Genomic DNA, 13,041 nt, shown 5'->3' with positions numbered 1-13,041 from the left:
TAAACCTAGTTCTAGATTGCAGCCCACTTATTCTAAGACGTCTTATCAAGTAAAAATATCTGTCCATGCAGAAAGATAATTTCACTAGTATTAAGTAATTTTCTCCTCAAATTAAGTTTTCATTTTTTTGCAGTGTAGGGCACAGTTATGGAAGTGAGTTATTTATATTCATGCTATCTTTTATCAGTCAAATGTGGATGGGTTCTCTTTTGAGTCTGGTTCCTCTCAAGATTTCTTTGTGTCATCTGAGGGAGTTTTCCCTTGCCACCATGGCCTCAGGCTTGCTCATTAGGGATAAATTCATATTTTTAAATTTTATATTTCTCTGTAAATTTGTTTTGTGACAATGTCTATGGTTAAAAGCACTACACAAATAAAACTGACTTGACAACTGGTTAACTGGCGACAGGGGCATGGGCACCGAAGGCTCACTGATGCCCATGAGGAGTGAAGGCAAACTTGTCTGATCTGATCCCACAGAAGAGTAATTGTAGCACAAATTGCTGGAAAAGTTAATGCTGGCTATGCTAGAAAGATATCAGAACACAGTGCGTCACAGCTTGCTGCGTATGGAGCTGCATAACCACTAACCCATGCTGACCCCTGTACACTGTCAAAAGCACCAAAAATGGGCACAAGAGCATCAGAACTGCACCATGGAGCAATGGAAGGTGGACTGTTCTGATGATGTTTTCTTTTACATCATATGGATGGATGAGTGCATGTGCATCACTTATCTGGGGAAGAGATAGTACCAGGATGCACCATGGGAAAGAGGCAAACTGGCAGAGGCGGTGTGATGCTGTGGGTAATATTCTGCTGGGAAACCATGGGTCCTGACATTCATATGGACATTAGTTTGACATGTACCACCTACCGTACCTAATCACTGTTGCAGACCAAGTACACCTCTTCATGGTATTCCCTAATATCAGTGGCCTCTTTCAGCAGGATAATGCATCCTCCCACACTGTAAATATTGTTCAAGAATGGTTTGAGGAACATGACAAAGACTTCAAGGCACTGACCACAGAGAGAGAGAGATTAAATAATATATACCATATATTAGTTTGTGTTATCTAGTGCCGATGCAAGGAGTAGACGTAAAGAAAGTTGGTGAATTCAAGTTTCTGGGGTCAACTGTGCAGGAAAATGGGGGCTGCGATAGTGAAGTGAGAAAGAGAGTGCAGGCAGGGTGGAGCAGTTGGAGAAGGATTTTGGGAGTCATTTGTGATAGGAATGTCCCAGCAAAAGTGAAAGGTAAGATGTAGAAGACAGTAGTGAGACCAGCTATGATGTATGGATTGGAGACCGTACCCTTAACAAAGAGACAGGAGGCAAAGTTGGAGGTGGCGGAGTTGAGGATGTTAAGGTTTGCGATGGGAGTGACAAGGTTGGAGAGGATAAGGAACGAGCACATCAGAGGGACAGCACATGTGGAGAGCTTGGGAATTAAGCTATGAGAGATGAGACTGAGATGGTATGGGCACATCCTGAGAAGAGATGCAGAGCATGTTGGAAGGAGAATGTTGAGGATGGAGCTGCCAGGAACACGAAAACGAGGAAGGCCAAAGAGGAGATACATGGATGTGGTGAGAGAGGGCATGAAAGTGGCAGGTGTGGTAGAGAAGGATGCTGAAGACAGGGAGCAATGGAGACGAAAGATCCACTGTGGCGACTCCTAATCGGGAGCAGCCAAAAGAAGAAGTTTGTGTTATCTAGTTTCTTGTTATGATAGTGTAATCACCTATAAAACATACCAAAACTGTCAATAAAATTTACCAAAATTAACCATCCACAATTCTCAAACTTTATTTAAAAGCAAGAAAAATAAAGATCTTGGAAATGCACATATAAACAAGTAAACAAAAATAGCACTGCTGAGTGGCAGCACAGTGGTGAGCACTGTCACCTCACAGCAAGAAGGTTCTGGGTTCCAACCTCATGGCTGACAGAGGCCTTTCTGTGTGGAGTTTGCATGTTCTCCCTGTGCCTGTGTGGGTTTCCTCCAGGTGCTCTGGTTTCCTCCCATGGTCCAAATACATGTAGATTAGATTAACTGGCTACCCTAAACTGCCCATAGGTGTGAACGGTTGCTTGTCTGGAGATGTTGTGACAGGCCTAGCAAGCCGGCAGCGGATGAAGCATGCTCAAGACAGATGCAGACAGCCTTGTAAGAGGTTGACAACTGACAGGCCAATTGGCCCACAGGTATCAGGGAGAGTGAGTGAGCACTGCTCAGTGGTGCAGGAAAAGAGATACAATGCAGATGACAAAACTATTAAATATATAAATGTTTCTAAAAAGTGTTTCACAGTTGTAAAATTGTAATAGTAACAATTAAGTGCATACTCAAAGAAGTGCTAGTGGAGAGACTACACTATTTACCTGCAGTATATTTCACAGTCAGGACTGAATAGAATATTTCTAAATCAATCATGAGACTGTTAGAGTTTTAATACAAACTTGGCCATATCTCTACTATACCTATAGAAGTGCTCATATAGGCACCTTCAAATAATCCAAAACTACTTACCATGAAAAAAAACCCTATACTTATCAAATGTTTTGTACACAATACAAGAAAGAGAAATATTACACTGTGGAAATGGAATATCATCCATAAGCACAAATATACAGAGCCATCATTCATGATTTCAGATTCTTAAGAAGGTATAGAAAAATATGTCTATAAAGATTTTTTTTGAAGCACATAAAGTAGAGATTTAGACATATTAAAAGCCTACTGCCTTTGAGTAACATTAACAGAGTAATTAAAAGAGTAAGCAGAATGTTAAGAATTGAGCACAGTTCAAAATGACAAAAAAGTTAAAACTACAAATGCAATAAAAATGTTTTGCATACATGTTACATACCAAAACTGTATGCAATTAAAAAAAAAAATCAGTTGCATTTTTAAAAATTATTTTTTGTTTTGAGGGTAATTAACCAATGGCGGACGTGAAATCAAGCATCTTCAAATCCAGCCTATTTGTCATCTCACGGTTTTACAGCAAATCATGAGTCAAGAGGTTTTCCCGAATTACTGTAAAATATATTAAAAAAGACCCAGCGGAGGTTCGGCAGTTATTTTATCGTCCTACTGTGCGCGAGCTGGTTTGCTTCTTTTCCAACATTGCTCCGATGTCCCTGATGCTGATATACTTGTCAAATGATATTGAGAGCAACCCTGGTCTTATCGCTGGTACTATGTCTCGTGATCTACCCGATGTTACTAATGACGCTTCGTATCTGCACAACGGTCCTCAACATTTTGGATTATCTGAAAACGGTATCAGAATTTGTCAATGGAACGTTCAAAGTCTTAACAACCAAAAGTACGAGGAAATAAGAAGCATATTAACTAACAGCAAAACGCAACTGGATATTCTTATCATCACGTAGTCTTGGCTAGATGGTGAAGTTTCCAACTCTGAGATTGACATCCCTGGGTATCAGATCGAACGATGCGACAGGGGTCGTGACCCTCATGGCGGAGTGATGTATAAAGCATCGAATGCTGTGTATAGACGTGCGACCAAATTTGAGTCGGAAGATCTTGAGATGCTGTGTATTGAGATGACGCCGTTCAAGTCTAATTGTCCTTTGTACATTGCTGGCATTTATCGTCCTCCAGATTCAACTGCAGAGTATGATAATAAGCTTGAAAAGTCCATGGAAATGCTTTACCTCACTGGTAAAGAGGTCCTGGTCCTTGGGGATATGAACATTGACTTTTTAAATGTATTTTTAAGGAATCACCGTCTTTTAAAGTCACTGACTAGCTTAGGACTCCAACAGCTTATCAAAGAGGTTACACGACCATCCAGCAAGACATGTTTGGACCACGTTTTCACCACCCATCCTCAGCACATAATCAAGACCAAAGTGTATGAGAATGGTATGTCAGATCACTTTCCTGTGTACATAGTGAGGAAGTATCAGAAGCAACCTAAAACCAGCAAATATCACACTATTACTTGTCGTGACTGTAAAAACCTAGATGAGCAGGCGTTTTTACAAGATCTATACATGGCACCATGGAGTACTCTGGAAAAGTTTGACCATCCTGACGACGCCCTTGATTTCATCAATAAGATCATACTTGAGATTATTGATGCTCACTGCCCCCTTGTGAACAAAAGGGTGAAGAGAGCGGCACAGCCCCCTTGGATGAGTGCTGAGGTTTACAGTGGCATTCGCAATCGTGATACGCTGTTAAAGATTGCCAGACGCACGGGAAAACAAGGCGACTGGGTTGCTTACTGCACTGCTCGAAACGCCACCTTCAGAGCAATCCGAGATGCCAAGAGCAGGCATTTTAGTAATGCGTTTGAAAATAGCAGTTCATCGAGAGAGTTCTGGAGGCACTTGAAGAACGGAGTTGGACCGCCCAAGAAATCATCTGTCTCTAAGATCCAGATAGGAAATAACGTCTTAAGAAATCCTATCGAAGTAGCTGGCATATTCAATGAGTTCTTTGTTTCGGTAGCGTCTAAGTATAGGAATCAGTCTAGTGGACATGCTCTTCCTTCTTTCACCGCACTTGAGCAATTTGTCAGATCCAGGATTACAACCTCCACTGTGTTCAACATACCAAAGATAATGCCAGAATTCGTCGCCACCTATCTCAATGGCCTTCAAGTCTCCAAGGCCACAGGAATGGACAGGCTAAGGTGGGGTTTACATTAGACCGTATCAGCGGATCATCAGATTAACGTTTTTAAAACGATTAGCGTGCACACAGCAACACCAATACACGATTCGCGTGCACACAGCAACACCAATACACGGATACGCTCGGCTCCGCAGGCATCCTGCGCTCCAAATCACTCCACCCTGAACAGCGAGTGCCCTCTGGAGGGTGCGCACTCCGGCCCTGCGCAGCTCACAGAGCGCGCAAGTATAGCGCACGAGCAGTGATTCGGGACTGAGCCGCTGTGTGTGAGATCCCAGTGCATATCACTTACCACTTGCAAGTGGAAGGATGGCAAGCCTAAAGACAATCATAACTACACAATGGGCAGTATTTGCATCAGTATTTGCAGTATTTTCATACTTTTATACTCTTTAATGAAAGGTGATACAAGGCGGAAGTCCGCGCCGTTTTTCAGCAGTCGCGTCACATGACCAACGCCAGCAAATCAGGAAGGTGGATGTCACAGTGACGTTGTCCAATGACGACGCCAGCTAGAGCTCAGCACAGCGTATCCGCGTATTCTCAATGTTTACACAGCACCGGACCAGACACGATCTGGATTGAATACGTGGACCCTGGCGGATTCCCGTTTCCCGGCGTTTCCAGGCGTTTTAATGTAAACGGACAGTGCATCCGCGAAGAAAACAAGACAGATACGGTCTAATGTAAACTTGGCCTAAGTGCTAGGTTTCTAAAAATCGCTGCACCAGCTATTGCAAAACTGTTGACCTACATAATCAACCTGAGTTTTAACAAGTGTGTCTTTCCATCATCCTGGAAACTAGCCAGAGTCACTCCTGTGTATAAAGCTGGCGATCAACTGGATGTCAACAATTACAGACCCATCAGTATCTTACCTGTTTTATCTAAGATCATTGAACGACACGTTCATACAGCGTTTTATAAGTATTTGAATAGTAACAACTTATTATATTGATACCAGTCTGGTTTTAGACCAGATCATTCTTGTGAAACAGCCATGATAGAGCTTGTGGATATGCTACTGAACAACATGAATAATGGTCTTCTCACCGGCTTATCAATTATTGACTACCGCGTTGACCATGGTGTTCTCATCAAAAAGCTTGTAGCTTACCAGCTCTCAGCTGAGTCAACTGAATGGTTTACCTCGTATCTTTCAGGACGCTCGCAGAAAGTCGCCATCAACGGCATGTTATCAGAGCCATTTGACATTGTATCGGCGTGCCGCAAGGATCCATTCTTGGCCCGTTACTGTTTATTGCCTTTATTAACGACCTGCCATTAAGTTTAAATGACAGCATTGTGAGTATCTACGCAGATGACACCACTATCTCTGCAACTGGCCGCAATGTCATGGAAGTTTCGACAGCTCTTGAACGAGACCTAGGCAGAGTTGATAAGTGGGCAACAGATAACAAGATGGCGCTAAATGCAGACAAAACCAAGTGCATGTTAATATGCAGTAAGCCAAAGCAGTACATGCTTGCCAAGAATAACGAATGTCTCTCTGTTACAGTCAACAACAAAGACATAGAGACTGTTGCTAGTGCAAAATTATTAGGAATCCATCTTGACAGCAACCTTTCCTGGAATGAGCACGTCGACAAAACCACCAAGAAGATCAGCAAGAGATTAGCTCTCCTTAAACGGATGAAGCGATTCCTCACACTGGAAGCTCGCTTAGTCTACTTCAAAACTATTGTGCAACCTGTAATGGACTATGGTGCTACTATCTGGGGCGACAGCTTTGCCACTCACTCCAACACTATGTTGAAATTGCAGAAGCGGGCAGCCAGGGTGATGATGGACGTGCCGTGGGACCACCCTTCGAAAGAACTCTTTGACAAGCTTGGCATTGTGTCGTTTCCAAAGCGAGTTGCAGTCTCGAAGGTTAAAATAGTTTTTAAAGCATTGAATGGTCTATTACCGAGATATATGTCAGATAAATTTACCAAATTCAGCTAGATTCACTACAGGGGTACTAGAAACGCAACCAGTAATTTAGTTCTGCCCAGGATAAATAAAACATTCGGAGAAAGAACTTTCATGTTCACTGTGGCCAAGTTATGGAACAATCTCCCTAAAGAGATAAAGAGCTGTTCAAGTCTGGGTTCATTTAACACTATGATTAAGAATCATAAATTTGTATTGTAATTTTCATTTAGGCTTTGCTTTTAATTTATATTAATTATTTTTTTTTATTTGAGATTTTATTTTGAGGGCCACGTGTAAATTATCTACAGATATTTAGTGCTACCCTCAATAAAGAAAGAATAAAAAAATAAAAAAAAAGTGCTGTGCTTCGAAAAATTATTTTTTAACTACATTATGTCTGCTCTCGCAAGCCGTTTAGATCTACGAGGTGTTAGCTCAGCTATGGCTTTTCTTTTTTGTTGAAGTTTCTTTTGCTCTTCTCCAATCACCTCTTTAACCTCCTCTACCTCTAACTTATCTTCCATTTCACTGTCACTATCTTGCAGCAACCTCCTGTTTCTCCTAGTTGATCTTTGTTCAGGTGAAGCTGCTGCTGACTTCCTGCCTTGAAGGGTGCGTTTTGACAACACTCCAGACTCTTGTTCTGCATCTGTAATTTCTTTTTCACTTTCCTGAAATGAAGCTTTGGTTTCCTCAGCCAACTGGTTACACTCTGTGTCATTACTGTCAACCTCTTTATTCGCCTCCAAGGTGAAATTTTCATCTACGGTCACACTGACTTTGGACATTTCCTCAGCATTCTCCTCATTTTGCTCTAGTTCCTCTTGAATATCTTCAAATTTGGGTTCATCAGATACATTATCAACATTGACTGCATTGTTTTCAGACTTCATTATCTCTTCTGACGTTGATTGTTCTTCCCTGTTCTCCTCACCCTTCTCTTCTTCTTGTACCACTAACATGACATCTGTATCATCTTCTGACATATTTAGAAACTGGGCCTGCTTACTTGCATCTTCTGTCATTGTGACTTCTTGGCTGTTTGCATTTCCATAAGTTTCTTCCCTTTTTGCATCTTCCTGATCCTCATCTTTATGGGAGATTTCTCCACCTATAGTGTTGGTATCCTCTATTTCTTGACTTTTTCGTTGATCGGTGTGTTCGTTTTCTGCAGGTGACTTCACAGCAGCCATCTCCATTACTGTTGCCTCTACAGGTACAGAATCTTCAGTGTTTGCCCACACAACTGTTTGCCCATCATTTTCACCTTGATCTTGTTTGCAGAGTCGTTTGGATTTCCTTACAGAAGCAACTTTGATAGTTATTGATCGTTTTCTCAGGGCCCTTCTTTCAACACTTACACCCTCTTCTGATTGATCAAGAACTGCTTCTGTAATTGATATGTTCATTGCACCATCTTTTTCTTCTTCTAGGTGTTTTTCTTCCACTCTTTTACAAAGTTCTTTTTCAAATGTTTTCTCAAGCAATGTTTCCTCCAGAGCATTATCCTGTTGGTCACGCTCCTGTTCAAAATTTTCACTTCTTACTTGTTCTTGGTTTGACTCCTCAGGCTCTTCTTTCTCCTGATTCTCATCTGGTAGGTCACCTTCTACTAGAATTTCCCTGTCTGTTGGTTCTACCTCCTTATGATCAACAGCTTCTTCTGCCATATCTTTTCTTCCATCAGTCACTTCCTCCATTTTTTCTGCATCATTTTCAGGTATACTTTTATCTTGCTGCTGGTCTTTTCTTGATGCTTCAAAGATAGCAGGTACTTCCTCATTGCCGTATTTTGGATGGGTCTCATGTGTCTCTTCCACAGCAGTCCTAGCCTCTTCAGTGCTTTGCACTACAATTATTTCATGACTAGTCACATGTCCCTCCATCTCCGGCTCTGCTACTTGCGCTCCTGTACGGTGTTTAGATCTTCTCCTTGGTGTTATTCTTATGGTTCTTCCTCTGAGATGTCTTGTGAATACAGTTTCAATTTCTTCACCTGAGATCTGCTCTTCTCTATTTTCATTTACCTTTGTTTCTTTGTATACATGTTGGTGACAGCTTGACACTCTTTCTGGTGTAGTCTTCACTGGTAAAGTCCTACGGCTGAGATTTTTGCTTGTGTACACTAAAATATCTTCAACTTGAGTGCTTTCCTGGACACTGTCACCTTGGGCAGGTGTTGTACTTTCCTGACACTCTTTCAGAGTTTTATTTGTATCAAGTTCTGCTAACTTAGATTTTTCTCTTAACGTAGTGTCTTCTACTTCTTTAAAATCATCTTTCACACCCTGTTCTGCATGAATATCCCTGTCTTGTTCATCATTTGAAATGAGTGTGTTATCTATACCCAGTTCTACTGCTTCTTCTTGTATTCTTTCTGCCACAGGTTCTGCCACATCCATCTCAATCAATGCCTTCTCTTCATTTGCAAGGTAAGCCTTGGATAGCAATTCTACTTCCTGTGATTGTGTTGTTTCATTTCCACCTGTTTTTCTACAGAAATCCACAAGCACAACAGCAGCTTTATGTAGTTTTAACATGGAAGTGGACTCGACTGCATTCTCGCTGTCCTTGCCTGGTGTCAATTCTGTGGCCAGTTCCTCTTCCTGTTCTTCAACAGAATTATTATCTTCTACAACTTCAGTATTATAAAGATTCAAGATATTCTGCACACACGTGGTTGTCTCTGAACATTTTTCGTGAACTGAAGCTTGGGTTAAAATTGGAACTTGCAGAGTGAACTTTTCTGCTTTGGATTCTTGTTCCACCTTACTTTCATCACTGCATTTCTCTTTCTCAAGCTTACTGGTATCAGTTGTCTCAATTTCTAAATTACTCTTTACTACATTGTTATCTTCCTCAGCTGTGTCCTTTGCAGCTGTATTCAGATCTCCTTCAGTGGGAATTACTGGCTTGATGTTCTCTCCCTCTACAATTCCAGTCTGTAATTCTTCCTTCACCTTTTCAGGCATATCCACTGCTTGTTCACTCATTTTAAGTTTGTCACCAATCTCCTCCTGAGCAGTTTCAAAAGCAGAACTACAGTCACCGGTTAGACTGGGGAGAACTCGGACATCCACAAGCATAACAGAAGCTTCTTGTAGTGTCAAAGCTGATGTGGTTTCTATTATGTTCTCACTATTCTCTCCATGCCCCATTTCTGTAGGTGCTCCATCCTCTTGCACTTTATTTTCAACTTTTTCTAATTTCTCTCCAGATGTGCAGATTTGTTCAGGTTCTCCATGCATTATATTCTCTGCTGCCATCTTGTCTTGTTCTATAACATCTGAATCACCTTCAGCAAACACATGTACAGTCTCTGACTCCATGTGCTCTCCTACTGCAGCATCACACCCTAACATGATGTTCATATCATTATCCTTAGACTCATCTCGTTGTTCGGGTTCCTCTTGTACCATCATGGTTTTGATTTGCAGTTTCTGTCTTTGTTGTGGAGTGGCTTTTTTTCTCAGTCTTTCCGAACTCCTGAGAACTCTTTTTGTCAGTTCACTTACCACAGCCTGATCCTTGAGGCTTTTAGAGCATCTTAATGGGGTTACAGAGCTCGTCTCATCCTCATCTCCTTCATCCAGTTTAATCGGAATATCTAATCTCTCACCTTCATCAGCTTCACTTGACTCAATGACCTGTAAACTTTTTGGTTCCTCAGCTGGTATTTCTTGAGCAGTGTCTATCTCTTTTTGAGCATCTTCCGTGTTTTCTTCATCAGTAACAACTGAGTGTGGAAGTCTGTGTTCATCATTCAGTACAACGCCTTCCTTAATCTCCACCTTTTCATCTGTTACTTCAGTGCTGCTATTTTCAATTTTGTTTTCTGTCATTTCCACTGCCTGCTCTTTTTCAGTGCGTTCAGCCTGAGCTACAGTATCAGTACTTTCTAGTATATGAAATTCTGCATCTACCTCCTTTTGAGGCTGTAAAGTTCCCTTGGTATCTTTACCAGCATATATGTGTGTTTTAGAAACTTTGTCAAAATCCTCAAGCACAACAGAAACTTTTTGCAATTTGAAATCTGATGTGGCTTCCTCTGTGATATCCCCTACTGGCTCTATTCCTGAGGCTGGTTCCTCCTCTTGCTCTTCAACAGGTTCTACAGCAGACTGTTCTGGTGTTTTTACTTCAAACTCTATTTCAACAGCTTTTACATGTTCCATTTCAGTAGTGATGCTTACTGACTCAATTTTCTCATCCACCACAGTCTCAGAGTGTGACTCCAGAACTTCCTTCATCTTCTCAACTTCAGGATCATCTACTGCTTGGTTAGTTTTCACTTGTTGCTTTATAGCTTTGAGTTTAGAAGCTGCTTTAGCTGCTTTTGCAGAACTCCTGAGAACTCTTTTTGTCAATTCCCTTTCTGCTGCCTGATGCTTTAGTCTCCTAGAATGCCGACCATCTGATTTCACCCCTTCATCATCTTCACTTGACTTAATGATATCTTTGCTTTCCTCATCTGGTGTGGCTTGAACAGTCTTCGTCTCTTCCAGAGCCTTCTTTTCCTGAAACGCCTCCATCTTGTTTTCATCTGTAGTCAACTCTGAAACTCTGTCTGCATCTGTTGTTATAACCCTCTCCTCAGTTTCCATCATTTCTTCTGGTTCTTTAATGCTGCTATTTTCACTTTTGTCCACAACCTCAACTGTCACATTTTCAATTTCTGTCATCTCCACTTTTTGCTCTTTTTCAGTGGGTTTAACTTTCTGGTTTAATCCTTCTGCTTCTTTGTTCTCTGTGTCATCAGTACTTTCTGACTGTGAGGTTCCCTTAGTACCTTCGCTGGCATTTGTGTGTGTTGTGGAAACTTTGTCTAAATTCACAAGAACAACAACAGCCTTTTGACGTTTCAAAGGTGAAGTGGCTTCTTCAGTGTTCTGGACAATGTCTGTAGGCACCATTTCCGAAGCTGGTTCCTCCTCCTGTTCTACAACTACAAAAGATTCTACAACAGACTCTTCAGGTACTTTTCCTTCAACCTCCATTTCATCTGCATTTATATCCTCAGCATCATGAACATCAATAACTGCTATTTTCTCACCATCCTTATTTGCCTTGCCAGCTTTATAATCAAGATTTGATTCAATGTCATTAATTTTTGGTTCATCACTGTGAATAGTGTTGGGTTCTTTCACAGGTTCCTCTTCTTGAGCATCCTCCTTCTTGTTTTCATCTGTAATAGTTGGCTCTGGAACTTTGTCTTCATCTTTTGATGCAATATTTTCCTCAATCTCTGTCTTGTAATGTCTTTCTTCTGTTCCTTCAATATTGCTATTTGTAATTTTGTCTTCAATCGCCACATTTTCATTGTCTGTCATTTCCATGACTTGTTTTTCTGTTGATTCAACAAGCGTGACAGAAGTGTTTTTCCATTTCAAACCTGCTTCTGTGTTGTCATCCTCTGCTGGCACAGTTTCTGAGGCTGGTTCCTCTTCCTGCTCTTCAATGTTTTCTGCAGAAGATGGTTCTGATGCTTTTCCATCAATCATTACTTCAGGGGTTTCAGTATTATTAGCATCTACAATTCCTATACCTTCATTGTCCTCAGTTATTTTGCCAACTTGCTTTATAGATTTGGTTTGTCTTGCATACACTTGTTTGGAAGTGGCTTTAAGTGTTTTCTTAGAAGAGCTTCTGAGAACTTTTTCTGCCAGTTCACTTTCTGCAGCCTGATCATTGAGTCTTCTAGAGTGTCTTAATGGAGTTTCATAGTTTGATCTTCGTTTGTCATCATGTTTGCCTTTTGAGCCGGACCTATATGCCATGTTTGAGTTTTCCTCTCGTTGAATCAAAGTACTGACTTTCTCCTCTTCATTATGGGGACTTGGTTCTTGATCTTCAGTTTCCTGTTCTTTTTCACATAAACACTCCTGAACTGTGCCAGTCTCTTCAACTGTGTCCTTCTCTTTCACCTGCTCACTTTGCTCTTTTTCCACCAAAGGCACCTCTAGAGGTCCAGCTTTCTTTTCCTTCACTTCTATTTCTTCTGTGTCATCAACAATATTTTTGACCACTGATATTTTCCTCAACTCTGCTTCATCTTCTATGTCTTCTTTGTTCGTAGTTTCTGCCATATCTCTTTTATCTTTTTGTGACTTCACCATTTCTTCAGAGGTTTCCCTTCCATCTACAGGTATCTCCTGATCAACATCATCTTTCATTTCTTTGACCTCTACAGCTTTTTCTTTTACCTCTTCAGTTTCTGATAACATCTTGACAATCTCCACCTCTACCACCTGTTGGGGTTCTAAAGGTTGGAGATGTACTGGAACAATTGTGGTTTCAAAAGTTTTCATTATTTGTACATCCTCATTTCCATTTAGGCTTTGCATGTCCATAACAGGAATTATTTCAACCACCTGTTCTTTTTCAGTTTCTGACTGAAGGGTAGGGGTCAATTTCTTTGGTTCTTC

At 41.1% G+C, this 13,041-nt stretch overlaps 1 protein-coding gene across 2 annotated transcripts in view; it reads right to left on the bottom strand.

Annotated features, from left to right (window-relative positions):
• Window positions 1-1,796: 1,796 nt before the first annotated feature.
• Window positions 1,797-13,041, bottom strand: part of fam169aa (family with sequence similarity 169 member Aa) — a 45,256-nt gene continuing 34,011 nt past the window's right edge. For both annotated transcript variants that reach the window (XM_060906964.1, XM_060906965.1), the window contains one exon: window positions 1,797-13,041. This exon is cut by the window's right edge and continues 75 nt beyond it. In XM_060906964.1, the coding sequence (XP_060762947.1) occupies window positions 7,003-13,041 (6,039 nt within the window). In that variant the 3' untranslated portion in view covers window positions 1,797-7,002.

This window comes from Neoarius graeffei, chromosome 24 (genome assembly GCF_027579695.1).
Source record: "Neoarius graeffei isolate fNeoGra1 chromosome 24, fNeoGra1.pri, whole genome shotgun sequence".
In the NCBI taxonomy this organism is placed as follows: domain Eukaryota; kingdom Metazoa; phylum Chordata; class Actinopteri; order Siluriformes; family Ariidae; genus Neoarius; species Neoarius graeffei.
The sequence above is the reverse complement of the archived record's forward strand: the minus strand, read 5'-3'. Positions and strand labels throughout refer to the sequence as shown.